This window comes from Hibiscus syriacus, unplaced genomic scaffold (genome assembly GCF_006381635.1).
Source record: "Hibiscus syriacus cultivar Baekdansim isolate YM2019G1 unplaced genomic scaffold, ASM638163v2 tig00111769_pilon, whole genome shotgun sequence".
Taxonomy (NCBI): domain Eukaryota; kingdom Viridiplantae; phylum Streptophyta; class Magnoliopsida; order Malvales; family Malvaceae; genus Hibiscus; species Hibiscus syriacus.
In genome coordinates this window covers 1,414,203-1,435,000 of record NW_024063172.1, presented here as the reverse complement: position 1 = coordinate 1,435,000, position 20,798 = coordinate 1,414,203, and the positions used below count along the sequence as shown (strand labels likewise).

Below are 20,798 nucleotides of genomic sequence, written 5' to 3'. Positions count from 1 at the left end.
CTTTTGGTTTTCTATAATCTCTATGCTATGATTCAAATTATTGATTGAAATTTCTGAATCATCAATTTGAGTGTTTGAGTCTGGGTTTCAAAAAGGGTTCGATTAATTCAAGCCAAAAGCACAATGAAACAGTGTAATTTTTCGTGGAATTGGAATATATTGATGAAATTTGTACTTTTAAAAATCCGAATCTTCATAAACTGTGTTTATCTGTTGGATTTTTATTGCCTTTTTATGCTTATTTATAAATTGTTATATAGATATTGCTCCTTTGTTGGCCAAATGCGATGATCCAAAAATGGCTCAAGACCCTGGTGTATGTGAAGTTGTTAAGCAATTAGAGAAGGCTTGCCGTGAGGCTGGGTTCATCTATGCGGTAAAATTCTCACTTTGGTTTTTTATTCTATTTCTTTGTTCTTCCGAACTCAAAGAGAATTTTACATCTATGATGCTCAAACTCGGTTGTAACATGTTCGGATTTTTTCAAGGTTTTTCGAAATATATGGAACCCTCGGATAAAGAGTCGAAGCAAAATAGGTTTACATTAGTATTTCACTAGTAGTTAAAGAATTTAGGTTTTTTAATTGAAGTTTCTGGTATCTTACTGAAGTTTTCTATATGTCTCAATGCTAGCCCAACTTATCACTGTATTTTTTCCCTTTGATTCGTGCACATTCGGATTCATTAGAAGGTTCATGGTATCCCTGAGACTATGGTGAAAGAGGTTAGAAATGTAACACGCAAATTCTTTGATCTTCCATACGAAGAAAAACTCAAGATCGAGTTGACACCAGCTGCTGGATACAGGTCTGTTTGGTGAAGTAAAATCTGTGTATAAATGTCGTTTCAGATTATTGATTAGTTTATATGATTCGTTGACCTTGTAAGGTGACACTCGAAGCCTCGAATGCAGGGGATACTATAGAATTGGAGAAAACATTACCAAAGGTGTGCCCGATATGCACGAAGCTATTGATGTGGGTGTTATCTGTAACTACTTTTTGTTCCTCCATTTCATCTACATTGCATTGCATGGCGTTGCGTTGCTATTGCAAGGTACCAGTGGGAATTTTTATGTTCTGTTTAACCTAAAATGTTTTGATTGGAATATACCTTCAATATAGAAGTTCTCTACTGGTACCATGTTGCTAGTACCAGTCAATCATCACTGAAAGGATTCTATCCACTACATTATATAAAAGGGAGAGTAATGGACTTTCGACTTATTTTAAAGTTTACATCTGTTCAAATCATCTTTTATTTTTGATTAATTATTATTCACCAATTTTTAAGGGGTATTTATCACCATATTCAATTTAAAATCTTAAAGTTTCAATCAAAGATTTTGTTAAAAACACATTATTCACTCTTAGATAGTGTCACGGATACTCCGAACACTTGGAGAGGACCTTTGCATGAACTATCTCAGTGCAGTCCCAAAAAGGTGGTTTTACTTTTTATGATGTTATATAATGCTTTTAACCATCTCAATTATATTGTCATTTTCCTTTCTATTCGGGATTAACTTTGACTGTTACATTATAGGAAAGTATTCACATAAGCAGCACGTTATGTCTGCTTCGGTATATATGATACTGATTTGTGTGCCGCTTTGGATTACAGTGCTATAAAGAACTAAAACAAGGGATGTACGGAGATCTTGGCAAACCCATGGAAGGATGCAATCAATGGTATGTTTAAAGACTTAGTCGTTTCTCAAACATATACATATTACAAAATTTTTGTGCATGCGGGCGTAAATATTATCAAATGACATTGAGATTGATGAACTTTGGAAGGGCCTTAGTACAATGTTAAAGATTTTTTCTTTCATACAAGGACTTGGAATTTGCTGTGTGTATTGCCGTTAATGATTGGTAATGCTTGACAATTAATTGATTGGATTAAGCCATTGCAAAATGGTTTATACATCCTACAATGATTATGAATTTTCCATGCACGGGAACAGCGGTACTAACAATTTTGCATATAGTGGATGATTTGGAAGTTTGGAGGTTGAGTTTCGGAATTGATATTCTTTTGTTTTGACAGGCCGCATAATCCTCCAAACTTCAAAGAACTGATGGAGGAGTATATCCGTCTCTGTACAGGCATGCTCGTGTTTTGCAAATTTGTGTTCTCCTTTAATAATTTTTACTTGGCTGGAAATTCATGGCAGCTTTTGGATTCTTGGTAATGACAGAACTGTCAAGAAAAATTATGCGGGGAATTGCTCTTGCATTGGGTGGTTCACCAGATGAATTCGAAAGGGAAAGATGCGGTGATGCATTTTGGGTGATGCACCTTATTGGTTACCCGGGAGCATCAACTGCAAATGGAAAATGTAAACCTGAAACTGACATTGGATGATAATAGAATGTGTAACACCCCCAACCCGTACCCGACCCGGATATGAGTCAGAGATACTACATTGACTTTAAAACACAACTCTTAACAAATAATAGCAAAATATTTGAACTTATATTAAGAAAATACGATAATATACATATTGTATATAGTTTACCAAAATTCAGAGCATACACAACTTAACCCTTTAATTACATGCCAACTACCATTTACATAACAAAATGACCTACTGATTAAGTTGCTTCTGATCTGGTGGTTGCAGGAGTAATGCTGTCAAGCTGCTTAACCTGTCTCGTCTACTTTCTCGGATCCTACGTGTGAAACACTCACACGCTAAGTCATCGACTTAGTGAGGCAATGTAATAATAATAACAAAGCAATGTAATGACCATGTCATAATGATATGAAATGAGATGCAAACATGTACTTAATCAATGTAGTCTACATCATCAATATCCATACCTGTAAGCATATTACTTTAACATTCATGAATTTGTATTAATAAGTTTTTTGGCCCATGATATCATACTGAGAACCTAAGGTATCTGAGTAATGTGAGGTTGTGCACTATGCTGTCACCACAGCTTGTATAAATGCACCGAAGTGCCGCGTAGAATTGCACCGTAGTGCCATATAATAATGTCCATAAGGACCACATAGAATTCCTTAAGATCATATACATATGCTAGGGATCACATATGTGTCTCACCAGACTTCACACATGTTCCAAGAATATATATCCCGAAGGACCGCGTAGAATTTTGACCCGAAGGACCGCGTAGACCCTCTACCCTTGGCATGCCAACTATACCTATAGTTCTCATCTACATAACATGGGCTTTTACATTTCACGTAGTCTATATCGCGTAGACATGTAAATTCTCACCTTTTCACATAGCTCATAACTTTCTTGCATATTCATGTCATATAATGCATTTTATATGAATTCATGTCATGTCTCATAATACAAAATATGCTCATATGCCAAGATATAAATCTAGACTTATCACAAGTCTAGAATGGAGTATATTTCTATAATTATGCTATGCATATGCACTCACCTATATTTCTTTGCCTTCTCTTCGATCGATCCTACTTGTAGATTGTTCCCGAACTCGTATAGGCTCGGTATCTACATAAACATAATTTTCAAGATGATCATCAGATGTCTATGTCTTGAAATTAATCTTTAATAGCTACCAATTTAAGGAATTAATAGTTTAGTCTTTCTTTCTTTTCTCTTTTTTTTTACATGGGGGAATCGGTTCCCCCCTGGGGGTATCGATTCCCCTCTAGCATTCTGGAAATTCATATTCGTTGAGGGGGTATCGATTCCCCTTGAATGGGTACCGATTCCCCTAGCCCAGAAATCCTATTTTGAGCTCGAAAATCATCTCATTTCAGCTCAAACATACCTATTTCACTCCCTTTAATACTCTTAGCTTTCATACACTTACTTAAACTAATTATTATCCATTCAATACCTCTAAAACTAAAAAAACTAATCATCCATATAGAATTGAAGAATCTTACTCAAATTCCAACTTGTTATAATTTCAATTCTATTACCTCATACTTCTTAATTAACTTGATGACAAGTCAAATCCAGCTTCTAATTCTTATTATGACCTTTAATCTAAGATTTCATTCAATGGCTCTCAACCTTTAATCTCCCTTAACTTTCAATTCTTTGAGTTCTAGGATCCTTGTTTCTCTCCATCATATTTCCTACATCTTCATTAACCAAATCCATGCTTAACTCATAAGAATTAATCCAAAAGAAGACAACTTACCTTTGCTTGCAAGCTTCACGGTTGGAGAAGGAAGAGAAGAAGAGAAAAGTCTAGAATGTTTCTCATATGCCCACATGATTTATAAAATCACCCTAAGGAATATTTAATTATTTCACTTACTAAATTACTCTTTTGCCCTCTTAATTCTCCTTCTTTATAATTCAATCCTACACCAAATAACTCAAATAGGTCATTGAACTCTTCCATCATTTTACTTAAATCACCAAATGTTGAAACTTTGCAAATTAATCACTAACCCGGCATAGAGGATGTTACAAATCTCCCTCCCTTAAGAAAATTCGTCCTTGAATTTTCAATAAGAAAAGAGATGGGGATACTGATTCCTCATATCCTCCTCACGCTCCCATGTTGCTTCCTCCACTTTGTGATTCTTCCATAAAACTTTAACCAATGGAATAGTCTTATTCCTCAATTGCTTAACCTCATGAGCTAAAATTTGAATCGGTTCTTCCTCATAAGTCATATCCGGTTGTACCTCGATCTCTTCTGGATTTATGATATGGGAGGGATCAGATCTATATCTTCGAAGCATTGAAACGTGAAAGACATCATGTATCTTTTCCATCTCAGGTGGTAAAGCTAGCCGATATGCTACAGGTCCTACTCTTTTTACAATCTCATATGGTCCAATAAACCGAGGACTCAGTTTTCCTTTCCGACCAAACCTCAACACATTCTTCCATGGAGATACCTTTAAAAACTCTTTATCCCCAACTTCAAATTCAATCTCCTTTCTTTTAAGATCAGAATAGGACTTTTGCCGATCAGAGGCCACTTTGAGGTTATGCTGAATTTCTCGAACTTTCTGTTCTACATCTTGAATTAAATCCGGACCAAGAACACTTCGGTCTTTGAGTTAATACCAATTTAATGAGTACGACATTTTCTTCCATATAATGCTTCATATGGGGCCATCTTTATACTAGACTGATAACTATTGTTGTAAGCGAACTCTGCCAGCGGTAAATACTTTTCCCATGATCCTTTAAATTCCATTACGCATGCTCTCAACATATCTTCCAATATCTGAATAGTTCTCTCTGATTTCCCATCAGTCTGAGGATGAAAAGCCGTACTAAAGTTTAAACGAGTCCCCAACGCTTTACGCAAAGATTTCCAGAATCTAGAAGTGAATCGAGGGTCTCGACCAGAGACTATGGAAATAGGTACTCCATGCAATCTAATAACTTCTCTAATATACAGCTCTGCATACTTTTCCATAGAGAAATCCGTTCTAACTGGAAGGAAATGCGCTGACTTAGTTAATCGATCAACAATTACCCAGATTGATTCTCTTTTGTTTGGGGTCAAGGGTAACCCCGAAACAAAATCTATCGTAACATTTTCCCATTTCCATTGAGGAATGAAAAGCGGTTGCAATAATCCTGATGGAACTTGATGCTCGGCTTTGACTTGTTGACATATCAAACACTTAGACACAAAATCGGTGATGCTTCGTTTCAGCCCTGACCACCAAAATCGATTCTTCAAATCCATATACATCTTGGTTCCACCTGGGTGCATCGTTAACGGACTGCAATGAGCCTCTGATAAAATTTCTTTCTTCAAGTCATCATTGTCGGGTATTACAATTCTTCCTTTACAATATAGATTTCCATCTGACTTAATCTCAAAGTTTTTAATCTCTTTGTTCTTTACTTGTTCAATTCTTTTCAAACACACTTCATCTTTAATTTGCAATTCTCCTATTCGTTCCAACCATGCTGGTTTAAGGGTTAATTCTGCACAAAGACCACCGTCTCCCGTTAAAGATAATCTTGCATCCATAGCTCGTAAGGCTGCAAACGTCTTTCTACTCAAAGCATCTGCTACCACATTAGCCTTTCCGGGATGATAGTCAATTATCACATCATAATCCTTTAAGAACTCTACCCATCTACGTTGCCTCAAATTCAATTCTTTTTGAGTCATCAGATACTTCAGGCTCTTATGATCCGTATATAAGTAACAACACTCCCCATAAAGATAATGACGCCAAATCCTGAGAGCGAATACTACAACAGCCATTTCTAAATCATGAGTGGGGTAATTCCTTTCATGTGGTTTCAACTGTCTCGATGCATACGCTACCACCTTTCCTTCTTGCATTAATACACACCCCAACCCGTTATGGGATGCGTCACTGTATACTACAAAATTCTTGCCAGATTCCGGTTGAACCAATATCGGAGTTTCTATCAGAATTCTCTTTAAAGCTTCGAACTTTCTTGACATTCAGAAGTCCAAACAAATGGTACGTTCTTTCTCATTAGCTTTGTTAGAGGCAGCACAATCATCGAAAAATTCTTAACGAATCTTCGATAGTAACCGGCAAGTCCAACAAAACTCCGAACTTCAGACACATTCTTAGGAACTTCCCAATCCATTATAGCTTTAACCTTCTGAGGGTCTACTCTAATCCCAACTGCCGAGATCACATGCCCCAAGAAAATTACTTCCTTTAACCAAAATTCACATTTGGACAATTTCGCATAGAGATTTTTATCCCTGAGAATTTGCAACACTAGCCTCAGATGTGTGTTGTGCTCTTCAATGGACTTCGAGTAAACCAGTATGTCATCAATAAAGACAACAACAAACTGGTCCAGATAGGGCTGAAAAATCCTGTTCATGAGATCCATGAAAGCAGCAGGTGCATTCGTTACTCCGAATGGCATTACGATGAATTCATAATGACCATATCTCGTTCTAAAAGCCGTCTTCGGAATATCTTTCTCCTGGATCTTCAATTGATGATAACCCCAACGTAGATCGATCTTCGAAAATACCGAAGCTCCTTTTAGTTGATCAAACAAGTCATCAATGCGCGGAAGGGGATACTTGTTCTTGATGGTCACCTTATTAAGCTGTCGATAATCAATACAAAGACGCATTGATCCATCATTCTTCTTAACAAATAACACCGGAGCTCCCCAAGGTGACACACTTGGTCGAATAAATCCTTTTTCTAACAAATCTTGCAATTGATTCTTTAACTCTTGCAATTCTTTCGGAGCCATCCGATAAGGTGCCATTGCAATTGGAGCGGTTCCTGGCATTACTTCAATTTGAAATTCTACCTCTCTGTCTGGAGGTAATCCTGGCAATTCAGCAAGAAAAACATCAGGGAACTCTCGAACTATTGGAATCTCCTCTAACCTTTTCTCTTCAGCTCTTGAATCAATCACATTTACAAGAAAACCCTGACATTCTTGTAGCAATAATTTCTTGGCAGACATCACTGATATTACATTTGCTAAAGGATTACACATTTCACTGATCACATTAACTTCTATTCCTTCTGGACTCTTCAGGGTTACCTTTTTCAATCTACAGTCAACATTCCCATAATAATGAAACAACCAATCCATTCCCAGAATCACTTCAAACTCGTCAAAGGGTAATTCCATCAGATTAGCAGGGAATTCAATTCCCTGAACCTTTATGGGACACCCTTTACAGACTTTGTCCACCTGAGTACTATGCCCTAACGGATTAGTTACTATCATCACATTACTCGTAGCTTCTATAGGAATCCTCAACTCCTTTACTAACTTACTTGTAATATAAGAATAATTAGAACCCGGATCAATCAGCACCAATACTAATTTATCATACAGTTGAAAAGTACCTGCAATGATATCAGGATCATCACGGTCATCACTTGTCTTTAGATTGTATACCCGAGCAGTGGATCAAACTTCAGGTTGAGCAGAGAATTCAGACGGGTTCCTTCCTCTGCCTCTTCCTCGTCCTCTTTGTGAGGAAGAACCAACTCTTCCAGATGGTGCAGGCTCCCCAACAATCAATGGACAATCCCGGATAAAATGTCCGGCATCTCCGCATCGAAAACAAGTCCCAGCAGCCATACGACAAGCCCCATAATGGTTTTTCCCACAGTGCTGACACTGTCTCCCTTGACTCGGAGTAGATCTCCCAGCACCAGATTCCACTGACTGCGTCTGTCTAGGTCTTGCCTGACTTAATCCCTTAGCAGACGATGCAACTGATTCTGATCTAGCTTGTGATCGAAATCCCGAGTCTCTTCCCCTTTTGATGGTACTGAGCTAGAAGAAGTAGTCGTCCTCTTTGATGTCTGAACTCTTGAGTCCCCAAATCTTTCATTCTGAGCCCTTTCAAGAGCTTTTGCACGATTAATCACCTCCTGGAACGAGGACAAGTTTAATACTATCAACAATTCTTTAAGTCTAGGGCGCAAGCCCTCCACGAACCATTCGCAAGCATCTTTTTCAGTAGGCACAAGCTCAGCTGCAAACCTGCTTAGCTTATTAAACTCACATTCGTACTCATATACAGAGCGGCTCATCTGCTTCAAATTCATAAACTCATGTTTCATTTGTCGGATAAACTGATCTCCAATATACTTGTTTTTAAATTCTTCTAAAAACAAAGACCAAGTCAACTGGTCGGTTGACATCCTAATGGTGACGTTCGTCCACCATATCCTCGCCTGACCCCTCAATAAAGACACAGCTCCATCTAATTTCTCCACTTCGGAACAGTGGAGACCATCTAACATGATTTTCAAATCATTCAACCAAAGATCCGCTGACACTGGACCTTCCTCAGCTTCTCCCTTAAATTCAGGAGCTCCTAAACCTCTCAACTCTTTTGCTACATTTATTCTTTGAGTTAGTGGAGCAGAAGGTTGAAGACGCGTCAGAATAGCGTCTAACGTTCTGAAGAACGTATCTTGATCTTGCACAGGCACTCCTTGAGATGCCTGTTCTTCACCTTGCCTGGTCAGGGCAGGTGAATTACTGCTTTCAGCATGCTTATCTTCTTCCGCTTCACTTCGGGAGCTATTATGTCCGGACATCTAATAAGAATAAACACATTGTTCTATTAGCAAAACAACATACTCATACTATACCAGATCAGAAGTTCTCACTATTTGTTGGCATGTATTCCATTTAAAGACTCTATAGACTCTGGTTCATGCCTAGAATCGGCTAAACCATAGCTCTGATACCATTAAATATAACACCCCAACCCGTACCCGACCCGGATATGAGTCAGAGATACTACATTGACTTTAAAACACAACTCTTAACAAATAATAGCAAAATATTTAAACTTATATTAAGAAAATACGATAATATACATATTGTAATATAAGTTTACCAAAATATTCAGAGCATACACAACTTAACCCTTTAATTACATGCCAACTACCATTTACATAACAAAATGACCTACTGATTAAGTTGCTTCTGATCTGGTGGTTGCAGGAGTAATGTTGTCAAGCTGCTTAACCTGTCTCGTCTACTTTCTCGAATCCTACATGTGAAACACTCACACGCTAAGTCATCGACTTAGTGAGGCAATGTAATAATAATAACAAAGCAATGTAATGACCATGTCATAATTATATGAAATGAGATGCAAACATGTACTTAATCAATGTAGTCTACATCATCAATATCCATACCTGTAAGCATATTACTTTAACATTCATGAATTTGTATTAATAAGTTTATTGGCCCATGATATCATACTGAGAACCTAAGGTATCTGAGTAATGTGAGGTTGTGCACTATGTTGTCACCACAGCTCGTATAAATGCACCGAAGTGCCGCGTAGAATTGCACCGTAGTGCCATATAATAATTTCCATAAGGACCACATAGAATTCCTTAAGAATCATATACATATGCTAGGGATCACATATGTGTCTCACCAGACTTCACACATGTTCCAAAGAATATATATATATCCCGAAGGACCGCGTAGAATTTTGTCCCGAAGGACCGCGTAGACCCTCTACCCTTGGCATGCCAACTATACCTATAGTTCTCATCTACATAACATGGGCTTTTACATTTCACGTAGTCTATATCGCGTAGACATGTAAATTCTTACCTTTTCACATAGCTCATAACTTTTCTTGCATATTCATGTCATATAATGCATTTTATATGAATTCATGTCATGTCTCATAATACAAAATATGCTCATGTGCCAAGATATAAAATCTAGACTTATCACAAGTCTAGAATGGAGTATATTTCTATAATTATGCTATGCATATGCACTCACCTATATTTCTTTGCCTTCTCTTCGATCGATCCTACTTGTAGATTGTTCCCGAACTCGTATAGGCTCGGTATCTACATAAACATAATTTTCAAGATGATCATCAGATGTCTATGTCTTGAAATTAATCTTTAATAGCTACCAATTTAAGGAATTAATAGTTTAGTCTTTCTTTCTTTACTCTTTTTTTTACATGGGGGAATCGGTTCCCCCCCTGGGGGTATCGATTCCCCTCTAGCATTTTGGAAATTCATATTCGTTGAGGGGGTATCGATTCCCCTTGAATGGGTACCGATTCCCCTAGCCCAGAAATCCTATTTTGAGCTCGAAAATCATCTCATTTCAGCTCAAACATACCTATTTCACTCCCTTTAATACTCTTAGCTTTCATACACTTACTTAAACTAATTATTATCCATTCAATACCTCTAAAACTAAAAAAACTAATCATCCATATAGAATTGAAGAATCTTACTCAAATTCCAACTTGTTCTAATTTCAATTCTATTACCTCATACTTCTTAATTAACTTGATGACAAGTCAAATCCAACTTCTAATTCTTATTATGACCTTTAATCTAAGATTTCATTCAATGGCTCTCAACCTTTAATCTCCCTTGACTTGCAATTCTTTGAGTTCTAGGATCCTTGTTTCTCTCCATCATATTTCCTACATCTTCATTAACCAAATCCATGCTTAACTCATAAGAATTAATCCAAAAGAAGACAACTTACCTTTGCTTGCAAGCTTCACGGTTGGAGAAGGAAGAGAAGAAGAGAAAAGTCTGGAATGTTTCTCATATGCCCACGTGATTTATAAAATCACCCTAAGGAATATTTAATTATTTCACTTACTAAATTACTCTTTTGCCCTCTTAATTCTCCTTCTTTATAATTCAATCCTACACCAAATAACTCAAATAGGTCATTGAACTCTTCCATCATTTTACTTAAATCACCAAATGTTGAAACTTTGCAAATTAATCACTAACCCGGCATGGAGGATTATACAGAATGTGAATGCGACTGGTTTTCCCTCTTGCTTAATTACTGCCGTTTTAGTATGTCCTTGTTCTCATTTGCTTCTGTCTCTGTCTTCCGGGCCAAACAATTCAGCGGTGCACGCACGGACTATGATGAAGTGCCCTTTTAACTTGAGATAAGTGGTTTAAAAGATTTAATTTTAAAACAACATTTTGTCAATGTTTCAACATGTTTGTTAACACTGGCGAACCAAGATGAAAATATCACTGCACTTCAGGTATGATCCCCTTAGTTTCTGGTTTTAAGAAATCGACAAAACGGATCAGTTCTCACGGATTCTCTTGATTGGAAGAGAAGTGTGAACCAAACATCACGTTTAACCGCTTCTTCTTTCTAGCTCTGGACAACATTTCTTCATTTATCATTCTGAAAATAATCGCGGCTACAGTTAGCAAGTTTATTTTGTATGACCAAAGCATTGCTTACTCCATTTTTCTCCATCTTCTCTTTGTTAACCAAATATGAAACCCTTTCTTGTCTTGGGGATAATCCTTTCTTTCTTGAGGCCTAATAGTTTATGCTGGATGGTTTCACATTTTCCCGACTCCAGGTTTATGCCTTGTCTATCGCTGTTTTAAATCCCGTTCCATTATTTTTCAACAACAGGTTATCTAAACAAATTATGCAGGTGAGAAACCAATCCGGTGAGTGGATCTCAGCTCCTCCGATTCCCGGAACATTTGTCTGCAACATTGGTGATATGTTGAAGGTACATTAACGCAATGCTAAAAGTGGTTTAAAATGTCTTTATTTCCATTTTTGATTATATCGTACTAAAATGTTTGGTGTAACTGCAGATACTATCTAATGGTTTATACGACTCAACTCTACACCGAGTTATCAATACATCTCCTACATATCGGGTCTGTGTAGCATATTTTTACGAGGTTAATATTTACAAGTTGCCTTTATCTTCTGTCGTGTTTGTCCTTTTTCTTTCTGTGCTTTTCCGAACAGCTGAATTATGATGCAGCGGTGGAGCCTTTGGAAGTCTTCTTACAGAGGAGCGGTGGAACTCGGAAGTTCGGAAAAGCTGTTTACGGAGAACATTTAGTTAGCAAAGTTAAAACAAACTTTGTAATGTAATAGTTTTGCTTTGGAATTTTCAGGCCAAACATTTCGTCCTGTGATAGTACTTTTGACTTAATAATGTCTGATATTGCAGTGATGAAGCTTGAGATGAAAACTGATCGTTCAAATTTCGTTTCTGATTTGATTTGCAAGACTGAAACAGATTTGGTTATTTTTTACCTGTAAGATATTTATTTATCGATATTCAGCACGTATTTCTTAATCATTAACATCACACAAATCGTATTTCTTAATAATCGACAACACACACCATATAGATGCAACTATTCAAAGAACAAAACTCCCTTGAATCCACATGAGTATGCAACTGTTCTAACTCATAATATCTAAGAAGAACAAAACTCCTTTGAATCCACATGAGTTTGAGTAGATAAATTGATTAACGTATCATTAAGATTTGTACAATGAATACAGTCTTCGAGCAAAACGTGTATCGTACTAGTGCACTGACATTATGCATTTAAATGCATGTAAATATAATATACGGTCCTCAAAAATTGAATTATTTACTCATTTAGGCTTCAAATCTAGAACTTATTAGTTGCAAACTGATTGAGTATATTTGAATCGAGTTCCAAAGTGAAGTCCTGGTTGGCAAATTTCTTTCAAAGTTTGGTTTAATGCAACAAAACTAAACACAAAATTGGCAAAGGCTGCTCTAATATTGAAGCCATGAAGATTCCAAAAACAAATGAATTTTCTTTCTGAAATTCGCCACTCAAAAATTAATTGCATGGCATGGGGTCACACACTAGCGATTCAAGAAAATCAAGAACATAGCCGTTTAACACAGTTTTAGCAAAGGGGAGACGATGCAATACAACTATAAGCAAACAATCATTGGAAAACACTTGGACAATTGTTTCCCCTGGGTTTTCCGAATTCCCAAGAAAAAAATTGTAAATCAAGCAAGAACTACAAAAAGCATTTTAAAATAATGATTCATCTCACAAACTTACAGTTGCATTATGAATTATGATCAGAGAAAAGAGTATTGTTCCAACTCTTTAAAAGATCATTCACAAGTTGCTATTGAAAGTATCATCACCGTTGGACCACCTTCTAAATGTGCATGCCACTATATTCCTACTAGCAAAAAGCCCAAATTTTAACCTTAACAATGCTAACCTGCCATTGCTGCTCGTCGAAGCATCTCCTGTGGTTACCTGTGGATAATCCGGCCCGACTTCCTGAATTCCACCATTGCTGACACTAGCCTCGAAACCACCATCTATCTCACAAGCATCCATATTGATCACTAGAGATCCTCTTTGTTCGCGCAACCATTCTCTGGCCTCGCAACTCACTCCTTTACATTTCCTCAACTTAATTTTCACTAAACTGGGACAACCAGAACCCAATGCTTCAATTGCGATGTCCGAAATAGGACACCCCTTGATGCAAAGTCTCTTCAAGGCCGTACATTTTGCTGCAATGCATGCAATCTCTGTATTACCAATAGTTCCACTTCCGCAAAGTGCTAATCTTTCGAGTTTCGAGCAATTAGAAGCAATGGCTTCCAAGCTCAAATAAGTAACATTGACACCAATCAAAACTAGTTCTTCTAAATTAGGACAGTGTTTGGCAACAGCAGCCAAACCCTCATCTCCAATCCTATTAGTCCTCCATCCATCAACATGAAGCTTCTTTAACAACTTACAGTGTTCAGCTACACAAAAAAGCCCATAATTCGAACAATCTGGGGTTTTCACAATATGCAAAGTCTCAATTTTGGTACATTTGGAAATAGAAGATAGGCCTATATCACTTATTTGAAGCCTCTCAAGGTGAATTTCCATCAGCTGATCATTGTTACCATTGCTATCATAGTTATTAGGATCAAAATTTTTTTGGTATCGATTTCGATTCCCAATTAATTGAAGGACTCTATCCCAATCACCCAAACAATGAATAATTTTCAAAGCTTTAAGGTTTTTAGCTCCAACAATAAGCGGTTCAAAGGACTGACCGTTAACGAGCTCTTTCAAGCAAATCGTTTTCAGTGAAGAAGCCGCTGCTCCCGGCCCGATAGCCTGAGTTCCGTTGTTGATCCCTCTAGACCTTTTCACCGATAACTCTTCTAAATTCGTGCAATAATCAAGGACGGCGTTCAAACCTCCGGCGCCGAACATACAAGAACCGCAAGAAATCTTCCTCAATTTATTAGAATTTTGAGCAAAAGCCAACATCCCTTCGTCGCTGATTTCACGACAACCGCGGAGCTTCAACCGTTCGAGGTTTCGGCAACGGATCGAGATCATCACCAAAGCGTCATCGTTTAAGCTGATCGATTTACGGCTACAACGCAGACTGAGTTTCGTTACGGAATCGAAGCGCGTGAAGAGAGAAGACAAAGAAGCGACGATCTCAGATTGGGCGTTGAGAGACAAACGGTGACGGCTCCAACCGTCAACGCAAAGCCACCTCTTGCATACGAGCGAACAACGGTTCCGATCGCCGGGAAAGAGGAATTGCAAACATAAGCTAAACACTCATCGGGAATCTCAGCTGTGTAATCCCGATTCTCCACAAACTCATCGGAAAATCCATCGCTGGAAACAAAACTAGAACTGGAAAAGCCGAATCGATCGCTGAAGGAGTTCTCCCTGTCTAAAGAGGCAGAAGGAGATTGACCCATTGTACCGGGTGCAGTATACTTGCCACCGGTATAAGCAGCACCTCGGATTAGACTCTTCTTTGGACTGTTTTCTCAGAGAAAAGAAGAAGAAAGATCAGATTTGAAGACAATGTTGATTCAGATGGGAAATTATAAGGCAAAAAGAACAAAGGGTTGAAATGTAGGGTTCATGAATTTAGCCCCGTCAAAGGGGGGATGCTTCTCCTCGTCGCAACCGCTACGGCCGACTAAACACCCATTATTTTAATTACATCCCCCAATCATCTTCTTCCTTTGCGCGTGCTATTTTTTGGGATAATTATATAATTGATCCCTATACTCTTCACGATTTTCAAACTTTAACCCTTCTACTTTTATTTCTTGACAGTGAGCCATTTATTTAAAGTTATATGATTTAATATGATAGTTGTAACAACATTTGTTTTTTAAAATTTTGGTTCTAATGTTATAAAAAACAAAATATTGGTACTTGTTTGGAATACCATCCTAATAATTAGGGTTTCATAAGTGTCTTATACGTGTACATGTATAATTTCTAGATAAAATACATGCAATCAACGGTCAAACAATGTGGTTCAAACAACTTAATTGGTGGTCCAATACGCTAGAAAAGTAATGTGGCTCGATTAAGAGTTAGTGTTTGAAAATTAATTTTGAAGTGGGAATAAGTTGATTCAGTGACACGAAGTATTAGATTTTTTTTACGTAAAATTAAGAGTTTAAATTTTGATGTAATGAATATAATAAATTGAATTGAAAGGAATTTTATAATATTTATCTCGATTAATCGATTAATAGATTAAATATCAATAAATAAATAAAGTAAAATTTTAATGAATAAAATGATTATATTACGCATTATTTTTAAAAATATTGGGGGTAGTAGACTACACCTAATGTCATTTAGTTATAAATTTGATAATAGATGTGTCGTTTTTTATAAAACTTATAAACATGTCATTCAATTAATATATTATTATCAACGTCATTTAACCGTTAAATATTAAACGAAATAATCATATGACATGATATAATAATAAATTTAGTATTTATAAATTATATGATTTATTTATATGATCTTATTCTGAAATAATTTAATAAACTTAATCTTTATTATTTAAAATTTTCATCGATTTTGTTTTTGTTCTTTTTTCCCAAAAATGTGATATTGATTTTATTAAGGAATTTAAATGAACCGATGAATTGTTCATGAACCATTTCTATATCGTTTATTTATGTTCGTTTGTTAAGTTAAATAAACGAGTGTGAACAATTTTTTTTTATGTTCATTTATACACGAACAAAGGTATGTTCAGTTTGTTTATGTTCACAAACCAACTCGTTTATGAGCTTGTTTATCGACTCGTTCATTTATGTTCATGAACAAGCATGTTCATATGGTTCTTCTTTTCCTTTTTTTTTACATTTTAATATTGGTGAAGGTATGGACTAAATTGAACACATGATAAAAGTTAAAATTTAAACTATAAAATTTAAAGAGTTTAAAAACTAATAGCGTAATTTTACCATTTTCTTTTAGCTCGAATGTAAAATACAATGTAAAACTAAAATTTGAACACATAAGCAAACACTAGACGAACATGTTCATGGATGCAAATGAACAAGTTTGTGAACATACAAACAAACATGTTCACGAACATTGAACGAACACAAACCGAACATGAACACCTTAAAAAATAAACAAATGAACACGAATATAACTTTATTCGTTCAAACTATGATCATTTACACCCCTACGATTCCCCTTTTGCAGTGTTCTTCAGGTCCTCTTATCCCCTTTTGCATCTAGAAAGATAAAAACATAATAAATTAGATAGGCTCAATTAGAGAATGAAGGCAAACAATAATGGCAACAACATAAACTATAAGAATAGTTACCAATTGTTAAAAGATTCCTCAACATGCAGTCATACTTTATATATGGACACGGATAATGAACAAAAGTATTAAGATATCAATAAACAAGCCAGCATCAAAGGAGTTAACTGACCAGTAGAGCTTTTTGGCTTTGTATGACTTGAACGCCCTAACCTTGAACCTCTTTCAACACCCTGTTTTTTGTCAAGGGCTTGCTGCTTGATGACATTCTCTTCAGTATTTTTCATCAACCGATCAGCTGCTACCCATTTGTCCCCGACTGTTGGCAATATGTCCAAGCCATAGTAATGGTTTCTGTTTCCCGTTTGAGAAAGTGGAAAATGAAAGCAATCATTTTCCAGTAATATATTGAGTTTTGATTACCTTTCAGGATTTCATTATAGCATAAATGAATTAGTACCCACAAAGAAAATGTAAGAACAAAAAATATGCAAATTTAAACCAAACAAACCTTATATCTCTTGATTAAATAAATATTTTAGCTTAAATATATGTCAGGGTCCCCAATTTAATTGATGAATGTCAATTACCTATTTCACTTGAAAGTATAATACTGATTAATATTTATATAAGAAACATTATAAAAAGGGATGTTGTAGACTTTTAGTGCTTTAAAGGGAAATTTTTCTGAGGAATAGCTTTATGATAAATTTCACATGGACACTGTTAGATTAAATTTTTAGATGCATCAAGAGTTGTGAAAATTTAAACAATAAATCAATCGAAAAACAAAAATAAGGCAGTAACTTAGATTAAGGTGAGACCATGCTTACTGAAGCCATACTTCTTATTCCAACCCTGCAAACCTGCAAAACAGCAAAACAAATATCACTTAATACCATAAACAAGTAATATTTAGCTTATCCTACAAAACCGACACCAAAAACTAGATTAAGCCTCGTGTAGACTTTCAAATGTATATGTGTATCAAAAATTAAGGTAAATTTCTTTAAGTGTTCATGCCAAGGGTATGCCATAGGAGGTTCCACAACTAGTCAGCTTCACAAAAAGCGTATGCCAAGGTAAATTAAGGCAAGTAGACTTGCAAGGTAATGAACGAAATACTTCCATTCTTTTTTCCGAAGCTCCACTTTCTGAACCTGAAACCGAATATCCGAATTTATAAATTGCAGAAATCTTAATTTCATCCAATCAATTTCTAAATGCTCTAAGTTATGGACAATACTGTCCTAGATAAACCAACCAATCAATTCCAGCATCGGATTTCGTCAGCAGCCAAACGGGCATAATTTCAAGCGAATCGATAAACAGTGAAAATTTGAAAGCGACACGACGGAGGTGATTCGTTTAAAGCTGCGGCCACGTCAAACAACGAGCGAAACAAAGAGGGCACTGATAAACGAGAGAGATGTAATATACCTTGGCTTCGTAGATACAAGGGCCGTAATAAGCGAGGACACGTTCGCCCTCAGAGAAGATGTTCGAACCGGAAGGAGGGATGTCGCGGCTTGAAGTATCGGCGTCGGCTGTCGTCTCCTCCTTCAACGAGCTTCCCATATTCTTGCCTGGTTTTTGCCGCATAATGAGAGGGAATTATAAAATAAATAAAAAATCCGTTTTAATTTTTTTATATTAAATTTATAGCGAATTCAACTTTTTATTTATTTATTTAGCTTACCCTATCCCCAAATATAATGAGATGAGATGAGGTAAAGTAGTTGGCTGGCATCCGGCGTCAGGTTGAGAGTAACTTCCGTGAAAGACATTCGACAGTCAGAATTATAAATTGTCCACCGTGAAGTTCGATCCCACGACCACAAGGTTAAGAATCTTGTGCTCTACCAACTGAGCTGAACGAATAATTATTTTTATTTATTTATTTGAATCAGATAAAATAATTAATAAAGAAAAATAATACATTTCGAGCCGTTCCCGAGTTGGGTCCAGCCGAGTTCAGCGGAGACGGTGTACTTCACTACTAGGCTTGTAATAAGATCAAATTATGTCATTGGTGCTTATGATATATAAAAAAAATTAAATTTAGTCTACATTCTTTTATTTAGTAAATTTTAAGCATGTAATTTTTTAATTTTAATTTAAATCAAATAATATACAGATAGCATAGTGTATAAAAAATTAAACGTCGAAGTGATTATTCTGTTAAACGTTAAGAATGGATTTTGACATCATTTTGTAGATTTTTTCACTAACCTCATAAATATACTATTCTTGTAGGATATTTTAAATTGCTTTAGATTTAAGTGTTCAATTATTTGATAATTTTATCTTACTATTCTATTATATATTAATTGATGAAAATGATTATTACACAAAGTAATAACTAATTTATCCATCTTTGACGAATAACCTATGATTACGTTTCATTTTCACAAATCATATAATATCATTAAAAAGGATACACTTTACTCTTCAATTAAGTTATGATTTATTTCTGTAAATGAAGATATATCTGTTGAAGTTAGGCACCGAAATGAGGAAAGTAAAAAAAGTTGTTTTTTTTTTATTTTTTTGGCTAATAGGTGACTTAATTTTTAAATGTAGGCACCGAAAATGGGGAAGTCAAAAGGGAGCTGATATTGTTGATTTTTTGGCAATGGTTAAATCACACATTTAGTCATTGCATTTTAGGGTATTTTCAAAGATTAGTCCCTAAGCTTCAACTATAAATACCCTAGCTCATTTAGCTTCAAAATTATCCCAAAATCTTCCAGTTCTCTCTCAAGTGTGTTTTGTAAACACTTGTAATTTTTTCTCTTTAGTAAAATATCTACAGCAGTCTGGAGACGTAAGCACAATTGGATGAACTCCGTTATCAATTTTTCGGGTATTATTTTTTCGCTTTTATTTCGTATTCTCACTAATCTGGCTATAGGGAAATACTTGTTACTCGTTTATTTCCCAACAACTGGTAATCAGAGCTTTTGGTTGTAAATTTTATCAATTTTTTGCGAGGTTACTATTTATTACTGTTCACGTGAATATTAAATTTCGTGAATAGTGAAATTTTGTTGGCGATACGAATTTGTCGACGGATGTGTTCTAATACACGGTGCTTCGCAAGAATTGTCAGAAACGATCCAAACGAATCCATATTCGAGTGGGAGCGATGGCTGCAGACGAAGGGAATGTGAAAATTGAAAAGTTCGATGGTGCGGACTTTGACTTTTGGAAGATGCAGATTGAAGATTTTTTGTACCAGAAAAATCTATATCAACCCCTCTCAGGAAAGCAACCAGAAGGCATGAAGAATGAAGACTGGGCTCTTCTCGACAGATAAGCCCTCGGAGTTATCCGACTGACGTTATCCCGCAATGTTGCTTTCAACATAGCAAAAGAAAAGACAACGACGGGTCTTATGGCGGCTCTCTCCAGTATGTATGAGAAGCCTTCAGCCTTAAACGAAATTCATTTGATGAGGTGATTATTCAATTTGCGGATGACGGAAGGGGCATCGGTGGCACAACACCTGAATGAACTCAACACAATCACAACCCAATTGAGTTCAGTGGAAATTGAATTCGATGATGAAGTTCAAGCTTTAATTCTCTTATCATCTCTACCAGACAGTTGGAATGCTACTGTTATAGCAGTTAGCAGCTTGTCGGGAAACAACAAATTAAAATTTGATGATGTTCGGGATCTGGTATTGAATGAAGAAATTCGACAAAGAGAATCGGGTGAAGCATCAACCTCCTCAGCCTTGCACACGAAGTCTAGAGGGAGAACTTTAGAAAGAAATTCAAATCGTGGCAGATCAAAATCCAGAAGGGGAAAATCAATAACAGGAAATAAAGATTTTACCTGTTATAACTGCGGCAATAAGGGTCACTTTAAAAGAGATTGCCGATCACTGAAGAAAAATACCGGCACACAGGATTTTGCCAACGTGACAGAGGAGACGGGTGA

The 20,798-nt window shown here is 36.2% G+C and overlaps 2 protein-coding genes, 1 long non-coding RNA gene and 1 pseudogene across 6 annotated transcripts in view; 2 read left to right on the top strand and 2 right to left on the bottom strand.

The window, feature by feature from the left end:
- LOC120169702 (probable 2-oxoglutarate-dependent dioxygenase At3g50210) overlaps nucleotides 1–12,386 on the top strand; it is a 12,644-nt gene extending 258 nt beyond the window's left edge. Inside the window, exons 2-11 of one of the 3 annotated variants that reach the window (XM_039177822.1) lie at nucleotides 261–376; nucleotides 689–807; nucleotides 914–977; nucleotides 1,624–1,691; nucleotides 2,053–2,111; nucleotides 2,204–2,344; nucleotides 11,354–11,498; nucleotides 11,910–11,990; nucleotides 12,079–12,168; nucleotides 12,255–12,386. In XM_039177822.1, the coding sequence (XP_039033753.1) occupies nucleotides 261–376; nucleotides 689–807; nucleotides 914–977; nucleotides 1,624–1,691; nucleotides 2,053–2,111; nucleotides 2,204–2,344; nucleotides 11,354–11,400 (614 nt within the window). In that variant the 3' untranslated portion in view covers nucleotides 11,401–11,498; nucleotides 11,910–11,990; nucleotides 12,079–12,168; nucleotides 12,255–12,386. Of the gene's footprint in view, nucleotides 1–260; nucleotides 377–688; nucleotides 808–913; nucleotides 978–1,623; nucleotides 1,692–2,052; nucleotides 2,112–2,203; nucleotides 2,378–11,250; nucleotides 11,499–11,909; nucleotides 11,991–12,078; nucleotides 12,169–12,238 lie in introns of those variants that run through there. The other 2 variants (XM_039177821.1, XM_039177823.1) reach the window with 2 other exon arrangements.
- LOC120169814 (probable 2-oxoglutarate-dependent dioxygenase At3g50210) lies at nucleotides 11,799–12,459 on the top strand. The gene is made up of 4 exons (XM_039177915.1): nucleotides 11,799–11,990; nucleotides 12,079–12,144; nucleotides 12,239–12,363; nucleotides 12,447–12,459. Exons 1-4 carry the CDS (start codon nucleotides 11,799–11,801, stop codon nucleotides 12,457–12,459), a joined length of 396 nt encoding a protein of 131 aa, XP_039033846.1.
- Nucleotides 12,460–13,289: 830 nt separating this feature from the next.
- On the bottom strand, nucleotides 13,290–15,155 carry LOC120169519 (annotated as a pseudogene).
- Nucleotides 15,156–16,705: 1,550 nt separating this feature from the next.
- LOC120169617 lies at nucleotides 16,706–18,528 on the bottom strand. Of its 2 annotated transcripts, XR_005520682.1 has the most exons (4): nucleotides 18,291–18,528; nucleotides 17,675–18,010; nucleotides 17,023–17,204; nucleotides 16,723–16,817 (listed from the first exon to the last, which is right to left on the bottom strand). It is a non-coding gene; the product is annotated as an uncharacterized LOC120169617 (long non-coding RNA). The 2 variants fall into 2 exon arrangements; XR_005520681.1 differs by having other exon boundaries at nucleotides 16,706–16,817; nucleotides 17,023–18,010.
- Nucleotides 18,529–20,798: the final 2,270 nt, after the last annotated feature.

Excerpts from the sequence above, each read along its gene's own strand:
- LOC120169814 (XM_039177915.1), top strand. The coding sequence starts at position 11,799 with ATGCTGGATGGTTTCACATTTTCCCGACTCCAGGTTTATGCCTTGTCT. Across the intron at positions 11,991-12,078 it reads ACATTGGTGATATGTTGAAG|ATACTATCTAATGGTTTATA; the intron begins GTACATTAACGC and ends GTGTAACTGCAG. Across the intron at positions 12,145-12,238 it reads ATACATCTCCTACATATCGG|CTGAATTATGATGCAGCGGT; the intron begins GTCTGTGTAGCA and ends TTTTCCGAACAG.